Source organism: Nelumbo nucifera, chromosome 3 (assembly GCF_055504915.1).
Source record: "Nelumbo nucifera cultivar China Antique chromosome 3, China Antique-T2T, whole genome shotgun sequence".
NCBI classification, from domain to species: domain Eukaryota; kingdom Viridiplantae; phylum Streptophyta; class Magnoliopsida; order Proteales; family Nelumbonaceae; genus Nelumbo; species Nelumbo nucifera.
Genome location: NC_142651.1, coordinates 86,415 through 99,468, shown reverse-complemented (window position 1 = coordinate 99,468; position 13,054 = coordinate 86,415). Strand labels below are relative to the sequence as shown.

The window sequence follows — 13,054 nt, the reverse complement described above, 5'->3', positions numbered from 1 at the left end:
GATGATGGGCCCGATTAGATTAAATTTTGACAAATTATTTGGATGATAAAATTAGCTGACTGATCTTAGGGTGCTATTTTGATGACTCAGATTTTAGGCTTTTTTTGCTTTGTGCCTCACACTTAAGACTCTAGGAACAGGAGGCACTTTAGTTGTGCTTCTTGCCTGAAACGTTGCACATATTGTGCCTTAACTATGAAGCCTTGGCCCCTGGCCTATGTTGAGGCCTAGGGTCAGCCTTGGCTGGGTCAGGCTTGCACGAAAAAACTTAGGACAGGGACTTGAAAGTTTTGATCATCCCCCATTGACTTGTCCTTAAAGCAGAAAGTTTTGGTCTTATTGATGATTTCAAGGTGGTGGATAGAGGAAAAGTTCTCTCACACCTGCTATTTGTAGGCTGACAGCGATTTTGTAGGGCTGTAGGTGTATACGGTTGGAGTGGTTAAAACCATACTTAAGGGCCAATGTTTTAAAATGCGGAGGCGTGACACATAGTTCAGAACGCAGGAGGCATAAGCCTCAAGTATGTATTTTTTTATTATTATAGTGGGTATGTTAATAAAAATAGATATTTTGAGCATAAAAACATATATAACACTAAAATGACTTAATTTCAATCAATATTTGTGTTCTAAATCTCAATTTTCAACTCCAACTAACAATATAACATAGTGAAAATGTGAAATAAAATTCTTTATTCAAGTATGCAGATAAAAAAAAAAAAAACTCTAAGGACTGAAACTCAATCAAAAGACTCTAAATCATCTTCTTCTAGAATAACAAAGGCATCATCATTTGCTTCAAGAGTTGCATCCACATCATGTGGTTCTTTCTCCCTATTTCATCATCTTCATCCTCATCAATCAAATTTAGTTCAACACTCTTGCCTTTCCTTGTCCCTACAAACAAAATCCAATTGCAATTGTCACCTCACTTAATAATCCTCAACTAGAAAATTAATTGGACCACTAGAAGAATAGAATCAATATACACTAATTATTACTTAGTTTGAGATTCAATAGCTTGACCCTTTTGATTTCTATGATCAAATGTCTTGTTGCCACCATCACTTGAGCCCCTCTTTCTTCCACTTGATCCTTTTTTGCTGGTAGGGGTTGTTGGCTCTACTAAATTTGTATCTGCATCTTCAACCACCTCAACTACGGCAATTTCAAGGCCCAAAGAGTGATTATCCACCCAAGAAGGATTAGTTGGAAGAATTAGATCCTCAATTTCAATAATCCATTCATTATCCTCCTCCATATGTTGTGTCCAAATGGGTTCAATACTTGCACTTGCCCTCCTCTTCATGTTTCTTTCCCTCAACTTCATGTTAATACATCACAAAAACTAAAGCATTTAACCTTTGTTGCTCCAATTTGTTTCTCTTTTCTGTGTGTATCTAGTACAAAGACAAAGTATATATTATTAATAACATTGACAAAACACAACTATTACATAAAAACCTAAAAAGTAAATAAGAAAATAAATAATAACCTGCTCAAAGGTGCTCCAGTTTCTTTCATAACCAGAAGCACTACATGTAAGACTCAAAACTCGAATAGCAAATTTTGTTAACTCTGGTGTTTGGGTTCCAAACTATGCCCACCAATCAGCTACAAAGATATCATTTAACAAGACATTAGTAAAGCTTTAAAATATCCAAAAAAAAAGAATTATGCATAGTTGCATACTAATTATCAAACAAATAAACGACTTACCAGGAGATCACCTCTTCCTCGTATCAATTGCCATGTCACAACCAAAATCTCCTAGTGCTTTATCATACATATCCAACTGGCAATCTACTAGGGCATGCTCATGCCTATCAGGAATCATCCTTTTCATACATTCAAATAATCCCTCTCTTACTTCACGATCATTCGAAAAATTTGGCTCATAGCGTAGCTGTGGGTTTAAATAATAACCTGCTGCATGAAGAGGGACATGAAGTTGAGGGGTCCATCTTTCATCAATCTTATTCCAAATAGGCATATATTTACTCTTTATCCCACCACAAGCAAATGCAATTTGCTCCTTTGCTGAATCCATCATTTCATATAAATAAGGCATTGAGGGTCTTACTTCAGAATCAACTTCTCTCAACACTACAACAATTGGCAAAGTGGTCTTTACACAAAATGCTACCTGAGGCCAAAATCTACCATCAAACATTATAGTTTGTTTTACCTTGACACCCTCAGGATGCTTACTCCAATTGCTCCCTTTCCACTTTTCACAAGCAAACATTGATTGAAGAGGTTGCTTCTGTTTATAAATGCTTTGCAATGTCAAGTAAGCAATGGCAAACCGAGTAATTGCTGGACGTAAAATCTCCTGGTTTTTTGTGAAACTCCTCATCAAGTTTAAAACCTATCCATGGCGGTAAATAAATTTTGTGACATGGTTTGCCTTCTCAATTGTTTCATTAAAAACTTTCATCTTCCCAATGGACCCTAACATTAAATCTATACAATGTGCAGCACAAGGAGTCCAATACAATTTTGTCCTCTTTTCCGTCAACTTTTTTCCAGCAAGCAGATAACTTGAATGATTATCTATGATTACTCGAACCACATTATCCTCTCCTACTTCCACAACATCGGTCCAGCAACTCCAACCTCTCTTCGATTGCAATTGCAAATAAAAAGAATAAAAGAAAAATAAGACCACCATATTTGAGACTGAGTATGTGACGTGAAGAAGAAGAAAGAAGAAAGAAGTTGCAGGCTGCAAAGTGCGAAAGAAGAAAGGAAAAGAAAAAAAATACACATACCAGATTGCTCGAAGTTGCAGGTTGAAACTGAGTTGAGACTTGTTCTTCGCACTTTGCAGGTTTCACACTTCAAAGTTCAGAGTTCCTCTCTTTCGAGCCCTAAAGGTTTGAGTTAAGAAAATAATCGAAGGAGGGATATTTTCCCCCTCTTTTACACTTAAAAACATGATCCTACATTGGGGGCCATGATATAATCGTGGCCCCACCAATTAGAAATTTAAAAAAGTAAAACAATTAAATCTTGTGCATGTTTAAATTGCCACACGTGGGAGGCGTAAGCCTCTTTCCGAAGGTGATGCCAGAAGCGTATGCCTCCCTGGAAACGTACGCTTTGTTCACGCCTCTGTACATGAGGCGGACGCCTCAATGGTATGGGTGCTTTTGTCATGCGCCTCCAGGCATTTTGGGGGCACCTCGCCTGGAGGCGCACCTCCAGGCGTACGCCTCCCATGCCTTTTGAAACACTGTTAAGGGCTTGAAAGTGGTATTGTTGCTATATATTAATCTGAAAAAAGAATGCAGTGATTGGTGTAAGCATGTAAGATGAACCTTTGATTGAAAATCGTGAAAGGAATTTAGGAGCTATGGGTTGTCTGCCTTTCTTATACTTTTTTTTACTTAGGTTGAAAACAATCAAAATTTTATTAAAACTTGTAGACTAGCAATTGCTATGTACCCCAGTTTATCCTTACATCAGGCTCCCCTCAGGACCTCATGCCAAAACAATTCTGCTCCATTTACCCCTTGTCTTGCTAATCCATCAGCCATGATTTTAGCACATCTAGGAACCCACTGAAAGTTTAATATACTTTTCTCATACATTGGGTTATTAATTGAGGCAAGCATAAAATGGTATATTTGGTATCTAATGATAAAGGAATTGATTAACAGCTTGCTGGTTGAAAGAAAATGCATCTCTTAGTTGGAGGGAGGATTAGTGTGTTCAAAAGTGTTTGTAAAGCCTACAAATATATTATATGTCACTGCTTTGAGTATGGAAAAAAAGAATGCAAAGATCCAAGAGAACTTCCTTTGTGATGGATATGGAGACAAGAAAATGTTCATCTTGTTAAATGGTAGGGATAGTCAAATAGATTTCTGCGCTCTTACACTCTTTTACCTTTTCTGTACAATATGATATTGTTTAACTGCACTGCACTTAACTGAGGCTGGTTCTTTGGAGAACATTGACCTGCTCTAATCTCAACTGGGGCTGGTGAGCTCAACTGTGTAAAACTGGCTTTGTCCTCCCATGCAAAGATTATCACCTTTCACTTAAGTTTCTACTCCTATCTCTAAAAACTCGATTGATTCAGACCTAGAAGTGCTGAAGCAAGAACAAAAACTAACTTTGATATCTAAAAAGCAAAAGGATCTGAATGTGGCGCTGGACTCTTAATCAAAATTTTCCATTTTGCTTTTCTGTACCTCTGAGTGCAGTTGAATTATTCAATATCTGAATGTTGTAATATCTGAAAGTATACTATGGCACCTGGAGTCTTTATTATGATGTTTTAGGGATGAAATGAAAAGGTTTAAATGGATAACCAGAAACATGAACTTGAAAATCTCTTGGGTTAGGAGAGCAGCTGATGCTATGGCACATGGGTTAGCTAGCTAAACAAGGGGTTAATAGGGACTGTTTGTATTGGGCACAGTTTTAATTGTTTTGATTCTATCTTCTATAAAGTTTGTGTGAGAGGTAACACCTCATGCCTCTCTGTGGATGCTTGCAGCGCCTATTCTCTTTGATATTTAATTGTCAATCTTCCAGTTTGTGAGAACACCAAAGGCTTCAGGGCTGTCTAACAGAATGAATTGACCCCCACACCCAAAGAGTATATATATATATCAATTATATGTATTTACAAAGGACCCCTTGAAGGGCTAAAGGTGAAAAATGAATAATTACAAAAAGGGCCCTTGGTGGTATGAAAGATAAAAAGAAGACAAAGACTACAGTACAACAGGGACCATAGGACTACAGTATATATATATATATATATATTGATCAGAAACGATAACTTTACAGAAGTCAACCCTTATTAAAAAAGGTTGATCCAATAAACATCAAACATTACAGCATTTTCCAGTAAAGTCTCTCCCTTACAGTCCCTTGTTTTGCTAGGGCGCCTCCACATTAATAAGCTCTTTGTTTATTTATCAAAAAAAAACATCTGAAAGTATATTATTTTACAAATTTAACCCTCTTGAATATATCTGTTTGATAAATATAAATATTGTAACTTGTATTGTAAGCTATAAAAAATATATTTTATTATAATAAATATATGTATTTTTAAACATTATATATTATGATATTTGTACTATATGTTTATATAAATAGTATTTATATAATGCTGTAACTGCAATCCCTTCTAGGAAAGAGACCTTTGAGGGTATATGAGGGAGAAAAACTCTGCTGCTAAGTAAGTCATAAGTGGTTGTGATGCTTTGATCAAGCCTCCTGAAAAAAGATCTTGAGAGGAATAACCATGAGATATCCCACTTCCAAATTTTAGTATCAAAATTGATCACAGGCTTTACCTTGTTTAATAAGTTCAGCAGATTTGTGTAGCCATCTTTTTTTTTTTTTTTTGATCAGCAAAAGATTAATTATATCAATAGGTGAAAGAAATGAGTTACAGCAGAGTGGGTATCCATTCACCCAAGAATACAGAGACCTGATACAACAATGCTAATGCCCAATAACAACTTACAATAAAGCCCAAAATAGTTGCTGCCTAAATACCCCTTGCTTAGCTAAAGTGTCAGCCATCCCATTAGTCATCCTGCTTATCCAAGTAAATGAGGCATTCAAGTCTCCTTTCAGGCTTTCTATCTCCCTTAAGGCATGTCTATAAATCCAAGGTACATTATTTCTAGAAGTGGTCCAAGAAGTAACCACTTTTGAGTCTCTTTTGACTTCCATGTTTCTGAAGTTTAATTGCTTAGCAAATTTTAAGCGTTGTAACAGCACCATCAGTTCAGCCCTTCGTGATTACCCTTCTCCTATAGGTCCCAAGTACATAGCCAACACTTTGCTTGAGGAGTCTCTAAACATACCACCAATACCTTCCATTCCCGGGTTTCCCATAGTTCTCTCGTCAAAATTTAACTTTATCTTATCCATTGTTGGGGACTTCATTCCATCATCTTTTTTTCCTTTCCTTTAGAAGAGTGTGCCACCTCATTCCATGCCCTTATTATTGTCTAGCCATCTATTTCCCAATCAAGGATAAAAAAATCGTAACGTATTGGAGCGTATTGACCTATACATATCGTATCTAGGGTTTCCTCAGTATGCCCCTACAAGGGGCGTTTCAGGGTTTGGTCTAGTTCAGGGGGTAAACCAGCCTTAAACCGACCCCTCTGAACCAGTTTCAAAGAAAAAATAAAAAATAAAAACTGACCCCTTCACATTCCAGATTTGATCCCAAGATGCATTACAGAAAAAAAAAAAAAAAAGAGTATCATCTACGAACTGAAGTAGGGCCATCTCTAACCCCATTTCCCACCTTCAAGTCCTCCTAATCGAGCTCTCTCTACCAATCTAAAAAGGGCTTCTGTCACACAAATGAATAACAACGGGGAGAGAGGGTCCCCTTGTCTTAACCCCCTCGAGCTCCTAAACCATCCAAATGAGCTCCCGTTAACCAACACTGAAAAGGAAGAAGAGGATATTCATACTTCTATCCAATTTCTCCATTTCACTCCGAAGTTCATCCTTCTTAACATGTAATCGAAAAAACTCCAGTTTAATAGAAGCGTAAATCAGGATACACTTAAGATTGGAGATCAACAGATAACTCAGTGTGACCATTTCCAGTACCTTGGTTGAATCATCCATAAGAAGGGAGAGATTGAGAAGGATGTCACCCAAAGAATTAGAGCAGGATGGGAAAAATGGAGGGGTGCATCTAGACTTTTATGTGATCGGCAATACCACTTAGCTAAAAGGAAAGTTCTATAAAACAGTTGTAAGGCCATCTATGTTGTATGGAGCAGAGTGTTGGGCAATCAACAAACATGTTTAGAAAATGAGTGTGGTAGAAATGCAAATGCTAAAATGGATGAGTGGAAAACTAGAAAGGATAAGATTAGGAATGAAGTCATCTGTAGGAACCTAGGAGTAGCCCCAATATGTGATAAAATGAGAGAAATTAGACTAAGATGGTTTTTTCATGTGCATAGAAGACCATCAGCAATACCAATTAGAACTTAGAAAGAAATGATTTGTTACAAGTTGAAGGGGCTATAGGATAAGGGTAGACCAAAAAGGACATGGGTAGAAGTAGTAAGAAATGATTCAAGCACTAATAATTTAACAAAGGATATAGCTTTAAATAGATTGGATTGGCAAAACAGGATTGTAGCTGACCCCATATAGTTGGGATAAGGCATGGATGAGAGGGTGGCCCAATGCACGAGGCTCCCACCAATGCTGGGTCTGGGGAGGGACAGATGTACATAACCTTATCCAGTTATCCCTGCACATACAGGGATAAGTCATGGATTCTCATGCTTGAATTTAGCTGTTTTCTTGTTTTGATGATTTCCTAGGTTGTTTCTCAATCAATTAATGATTTCTAGTGGATTATTATTGTTAGGAAGAGTCTTATAGGGTATACAGCTATTAGATAAGGTTATTTATGGGTTTTCCTTATTATTTTGGGGCAGGGGTATTTTTGTAATTTCAGGGTTTTATTGGCTACCGACCTAAATAGAATCCCTATATAACAACATTATCAACTAATGCTCAAAGGAGAAAAAAGAGGATATACAATTACTTCAAGCTTAAGAAAGCTATTTTTCTTCACTCTATTTTCTTCTTTCTCTTGAATTTCTCAAACAGTTTGGGTAATTTTTGCTGTAAAAATCACCTGTTCTCCTGCATTAGGTGGTATCAGAGCCTGAGTTTTCCCTCAGACATGGCCTACAACAATGCTTCCAGTGATGGATCTGAGATTCTCTTAGCCATCAGAGATACAACAGCAACAAGCTGTATCCTTTCAAGGTTTAGAAACTGCTATTAGGCAGTTCATGGAAGCAATAACTAGGACTAATCTTCAGCCACCTAGTACAGCCTCGAGCCAAGAAGAAACTAGGGGTTTGCCTGCTGTACCAGCAAGGAGAGTTGATCTAGGGAATCAGTTTCAGGCACTCCAGCCTCAAGAACAACCACGTTCCAAGCCCTAGCAACAGACTTTGATTTTAGTGAAGCTAGACAACCACATAAAAAACGGAATAATGGTGATAGGGATTACAAGGTGAAGATTGAGTTGCCAACTTTCAATGGACAGTTGCATATTGAAGATTTCCTAGATTGGATTCATGAGATGGAGAAATTCTTTGATTTTTCCAAGACAGTAGAAAATAAGAAGGTGAAATTGGTCTCTTATAAGCTGAAATGGGGAGCCACTACTTGGTAGGATCAAGTTCAGATAGAGAGAGTTAGGGCTGGAAAGCAACCTATAAGGACATGGCCAAGAATGAAGCAGTTACTTAGGGCTTAATTCCTTCCATGTGATTACGACCAATACTTGTTCCAACAATACCAGCGTTGTGTGCAAGGTACACGTGGGGTTAGGGAGTATGCATCTGAATTTTTCAGGCTTTCAGTTCGTAATGAGTTTGGCTGAAACTCCACCACAAAAGGCTGCTTGGTTTATTGAGGGCCTCAAACCAATCATACAAGAAAGAGTTGCAGCCCAAGATGTGTGGGATTTGAATGAAGCTATTCGTTTAGTTGTAAAGGCTGAAAGACATCTTGCGTGAGACATCTAGGGTTAAGACTATTGTTGAGAAGGGGAAAGAGGTTGTTAGGGAGAACCAACACTCTCTCTTGGATGCTCCTAAGGCTGGAATGCCCACTGCCTCATTCCATAACACTTTCCAACAAAAGAACCAGCCTAGAGGGGCAACCAATTCAGCCTCGAATACAATGAAACGAACCTATCCAGCAGGGTAATCAACCTAGAAGTAACAACCCCTATGCACATCCTATAGGGAATAAACGCTATAGGTGTGGGGGAAGTGGTCATACATCTAGCTCTTGTCCACAACCACGCACAAGAGGAGTGAATATGATTGAACAAGTTGAAGACAGCCTAGATTTTCAACCTCAAAATGAAGAGCCTGTTGTTGATGAAGAAGACGTTTTGGGAGACGATATTCATTAGGCTTTTCCAGAAGAAGAGAGGTCTTTTGGTGTAGTCAAATGTATTCTTCATGCAGCTAAGTAACCAATACTCGACACACAAGAGAAAAAGATCAATACACGATGTAGAATAAAAGATATTGTGTATGTCAATTAATTATTGACAGCAGGACAAAGCAAATATCATTTCCAAATCAATTGTAGAGTAGTTAGGCTTGCTAACAAGAACAAGACCTAGCACCGGTCCCTTCATTGCTGGTTGTGTGAATAGGATTCAGCCAGAAAAAAGTTTCACAACAGTGCAAGGTGGCTTTCTCTTTTGGTGATGTACATTTTGATGAATTACTATTTGATGTTATGGATATTGATGTTAGCCACATTATTTTGGGAAGACCTTAGCAATTCCATTATGATGTCACTTATAGGGGCAAGGATAATCTTTATATTTTCACTAAAGATAAACAGAAGATTGTTCTTGCACCTTTGGGAATGAAGGAACGCCCCAAAACTTCTCAAGTGGAGAGGCACACCCTTCTTACTTAGATTCTTGGAGGAATCTAAAGAGACTGGGCAGATATATGTTATTGTTGCCAAGGGTTAAGGTTCCCCACCTATCGGTGTAACGATGCCATGAAACCATTATTTGAATAATATAAAAGTGTTTTCCCTGAGGAATTACCTGATAGATTACCTCCTATGAGGGAAATACAGCATGCTATTGACTTGATTCCAAGGGCTAGTTTGCCAAATTTGCCACATTACAGAATGAGTCTCAAGGAGCATTAGATACTTGGAAGGACAAGTGGATGAACTTTTAAGGAAAGGAATTGTGCAAATCTGTGCTAGCCCATGTGCCGTTCTAGCCTTACTTACACCAAAGAAGGATGGGAGTTGGAGGATGTGTGTGGACAATCTATCTAGTTGGAAGCCTAACCAATGGGATTTAGCTCTTGCATAAGCAAAATTTGCCTATAATAACATGGTGAACAAAATCTACTGGAAAATCTCCATTTGAGATTGTGTTTGGGCACACTCCTAGACATACTTTAAACTTGGTGCCACTTCCAAAATTGCCAGGATATAGTGTTGTAGCGGAGCACTTTGTTGACAACATATCTATTCATGAAGAAGTAAAGAAACACGTAGAAGAGGCCAATGCCAAGTATAAGGAAGCAGCTGATCAGCATAGACGACCAAAGTTTTTCAAAGAAGGGGATGAAGTAATGGTGTTTCTAAGGACTGGTTCCCTACAGGGAAATACAACAAGTTGCAGCCAAAGAAGATTGGACCCTACAAGATCGTGAAGAAGATTAATAACAATACCTATGTTGTAGACCTACCTACTTCCATGAATATATCTAGAACTCTCAATGTTGCTGATCTCTTTGAGTACCATCCATCCATCTCCAAACAAGACTTGAGGGCAAGTCCTCTTCAAGTGGAGGGGACTGTTGTAGAGGCTGCAGCGCTTAATTATGAAGAAGCACAAGGCAAATCTAGAAGGAACAAGCAACTGAGCAAGTGAAGAATTCTTGTGCTTGAATTTAGCTGTTTTCTTGTTTTGATGATTTCCTAGGTTGTTTCTCAATCAATTAATGACTTCTAGTGGATTATTATTGTTAGGAAGTCTTACATGGTATATAGAGTTATTTTTGGGTTTTCCTTACTATTTTGGGACGGGGGTGTTTTTGTAATTTCAGGGTTTTATTGTCTGCCGACCTAAATAGAACCCTTATATAAGAACATTATTAGCTGCTGTTCGAAGGAGAAAAAGGAGGATATTCAATTACTTCAAGCTTAAGAAAGCTGTTTTTCTTTCTTCACTATTGAATTTCTCAAACAGTTTGGGTGATTTTTGCTGTAAAAATCACTAGAACAGATCTACTAGACCTTTTCTCCTGCATTAATAAGGCATGGGACGATGATATATTGCGGGCTGGGGTAGGCTGGGTTTTCAGAATGGGTCAAGAATGATCACACCTAGCTCGAAATCACCTCCCATTGTGCATCTCAAAGCAATCTGTCACCATAGAATTTCTGTTTCTAGCTACCAGGTACAGTGCTGGAAATTCCTCCATTGAGGGGAGGTTGCCATACCATGTGCCCTTTCCAAGGTATTACAGAACCACCAATGTCCACCAACACCTAGCATCCCCTTCATGAATTTACTGTTACTCTTCTCAATTACCCTTCAATATTTCTCAGCCCCTACTTTTCCACTATCATGCCTCTGCAAGCTATCAGGATGGGTATTGAATCTCCAATATCACTTACCAAGGAGGACCAAGTTTACTGTTTTGAGCCTTCTGATTCCTAGACTACCCTCTATTTTAGATATACATACTTTTTTCCAAGATGCTGCAAAGGCTGATATGGAATAATAATTTTAAACATTTGAAAGCAAAATCATCTCCCAAGCTTTTGGATTGGAAAGGTCAAAGTGCACAACAGTTTAAGATGAAGGCCAGACAATTCAATTTAAAGAACAAATACTAAAAGCAAATCCACAGAATTCTTTTCAGATTCTAGGATTATCAAATAGGTCGGTCAGTCTAAAGAATCCATTTGAAACTGTTAGTCCTCTCTCTCTCTCTCTCTCTCTCTTGGATCAAACCACAGAGAAAAGAATGATGATCGTTGATGCTCTCACCAAAAGAAAAAAAAAAAAAAAAACATACAGCTTGCACACGTTCACCTTCCTTCAATGTGTACAATGATGAAGTGATAATGAAAATTGGGTAGATAGGATCAAGAGATGAAAAGGTATGGGAGGTATTACAGTGACATCACAAATTCTATTTGTCTTTATCATTCAATGGAATGTGTTTTGATAGGTCTCTAGATGTATCTATAAGTGAGAGGATTATGTGGGTTATATTGGGGTCTGTATATTCCGTGATGGCTCTGTTTTTACTTGCCATCGTAAATGGCTTTATGCATTTATTTATTTTTTTCTCATTATAGGAACAGATTAGTTTTCTTTGCTGGACGCATACAGAACTCTCAAGTTCGCCAAGAGCTGGTAGACACATGGGCAAATGATACTTGCATGGACATATTTTCTGGAAATCCTCCTTTCCCATACGAGGAAGGGTTTAGGAGGAGCAAATATTGTCTCCATGTGAAGGGATACGAAGTCAATACTGCGAGGATCTCCGATGCTATATACTATGGTTGCATTCCTGTGATAATATCCAATCACTATGACCTTCCTTTTGCCAATGTATTGGATTGGAGCAAGTTTTCTGTCATCATCAGCCATCGAGACATAGCCTTGGTGAAACGGATACTGTTGTCAATATCCAGACAACTGTACTTGAGAATGCACAATAATCTATGTAAAATTAGAAGACACTTCAAATGGCACACAACTCCTAAAGGCTATGATTCCTTCCATATGACTGCTTATCAATTATGGTTGCGAAGAGGAATACACGGTTTACCTTATTGATGCTTTTGTATTCTGCATTTTGAGTTGACTGGTTTATGAGTTCTGGATTTATTTTCATGCATGAACATTCTGAAGACTCTTTTCAAAAAAAAAAAAGAAGAAAAAGAAAACACATGCAGAAGACGCAAAATACCAACGGGTTGATGGCAGATAGGACATGATAAAAGTAGACGGTGGGTATGGTTGTGAACTAGATTTTCATCCAGTACTATCCGCTTTCTTAGGGGGAGTTTTACAACATGAATGTTATTTTGTTTGTTTTTGGAATCGCCACATCAGCAAAAAAACAAAAATATGTTCTTATGTTTTATATTTCAAAGGGAAAAACAAGTTTTTTTTTTCAAAAATAATACATGTTTTTGGAACCAACACAAAACAAAGACAAATTTTCTAATATAGAAATTATATGGTTTATGGAACATCATCTTGAAAAATCAGATGAAATAAACCGGATTCAAGAACATGTTTTTAGTTTCAGTTTTGGAAACAAAAAACACGTACAATTCACGTTGTATACGTTTCCTTAGTGGTGCCCAGTCCCAACTCTGTGCTTTTTATAGAATGATATTATATGCTTTGAAAGTTCTATCAATAACAAGGTTTTCGTGATGAAAATTCTCTCTTTTCTTACTGGTTGATTTTAATTTAGGGTGTGTTGTGAGATCGG

General features: G+C 37.7%; 1 protein-coding gene across 2 annotated transcripts in view; it reads left to right on the top strand.

Moving 5' to 3' along the window:
* LOC104592663 (putative glycosyltransferase At3g07620) overlaps window positions 1-12,448 on the top strand; it is a 31,358-nt gene extending 18,910 nt beyond the window's left edge. The window contains exon 2 of one of the 2 annotated variants that reach the window (XM_010252098.3): window positions 11,907-12,448. In XM_010252098.3, coding sequence (XP_010250400.1) covers window positions 11,907-12,387 — 481 coding nt within the window. In that variant the 3' untranslated portion in view covers window positions 12,388-12,448. Of the gene's footprint in view, window positions 1-11,900 lie in introns of both variants that reach the window. The other variant, XM_010252097.3, reaches the window with a different exon arrangement.
* Window positions 12,449-13,054: the final 606 nt, after the last annotated feature.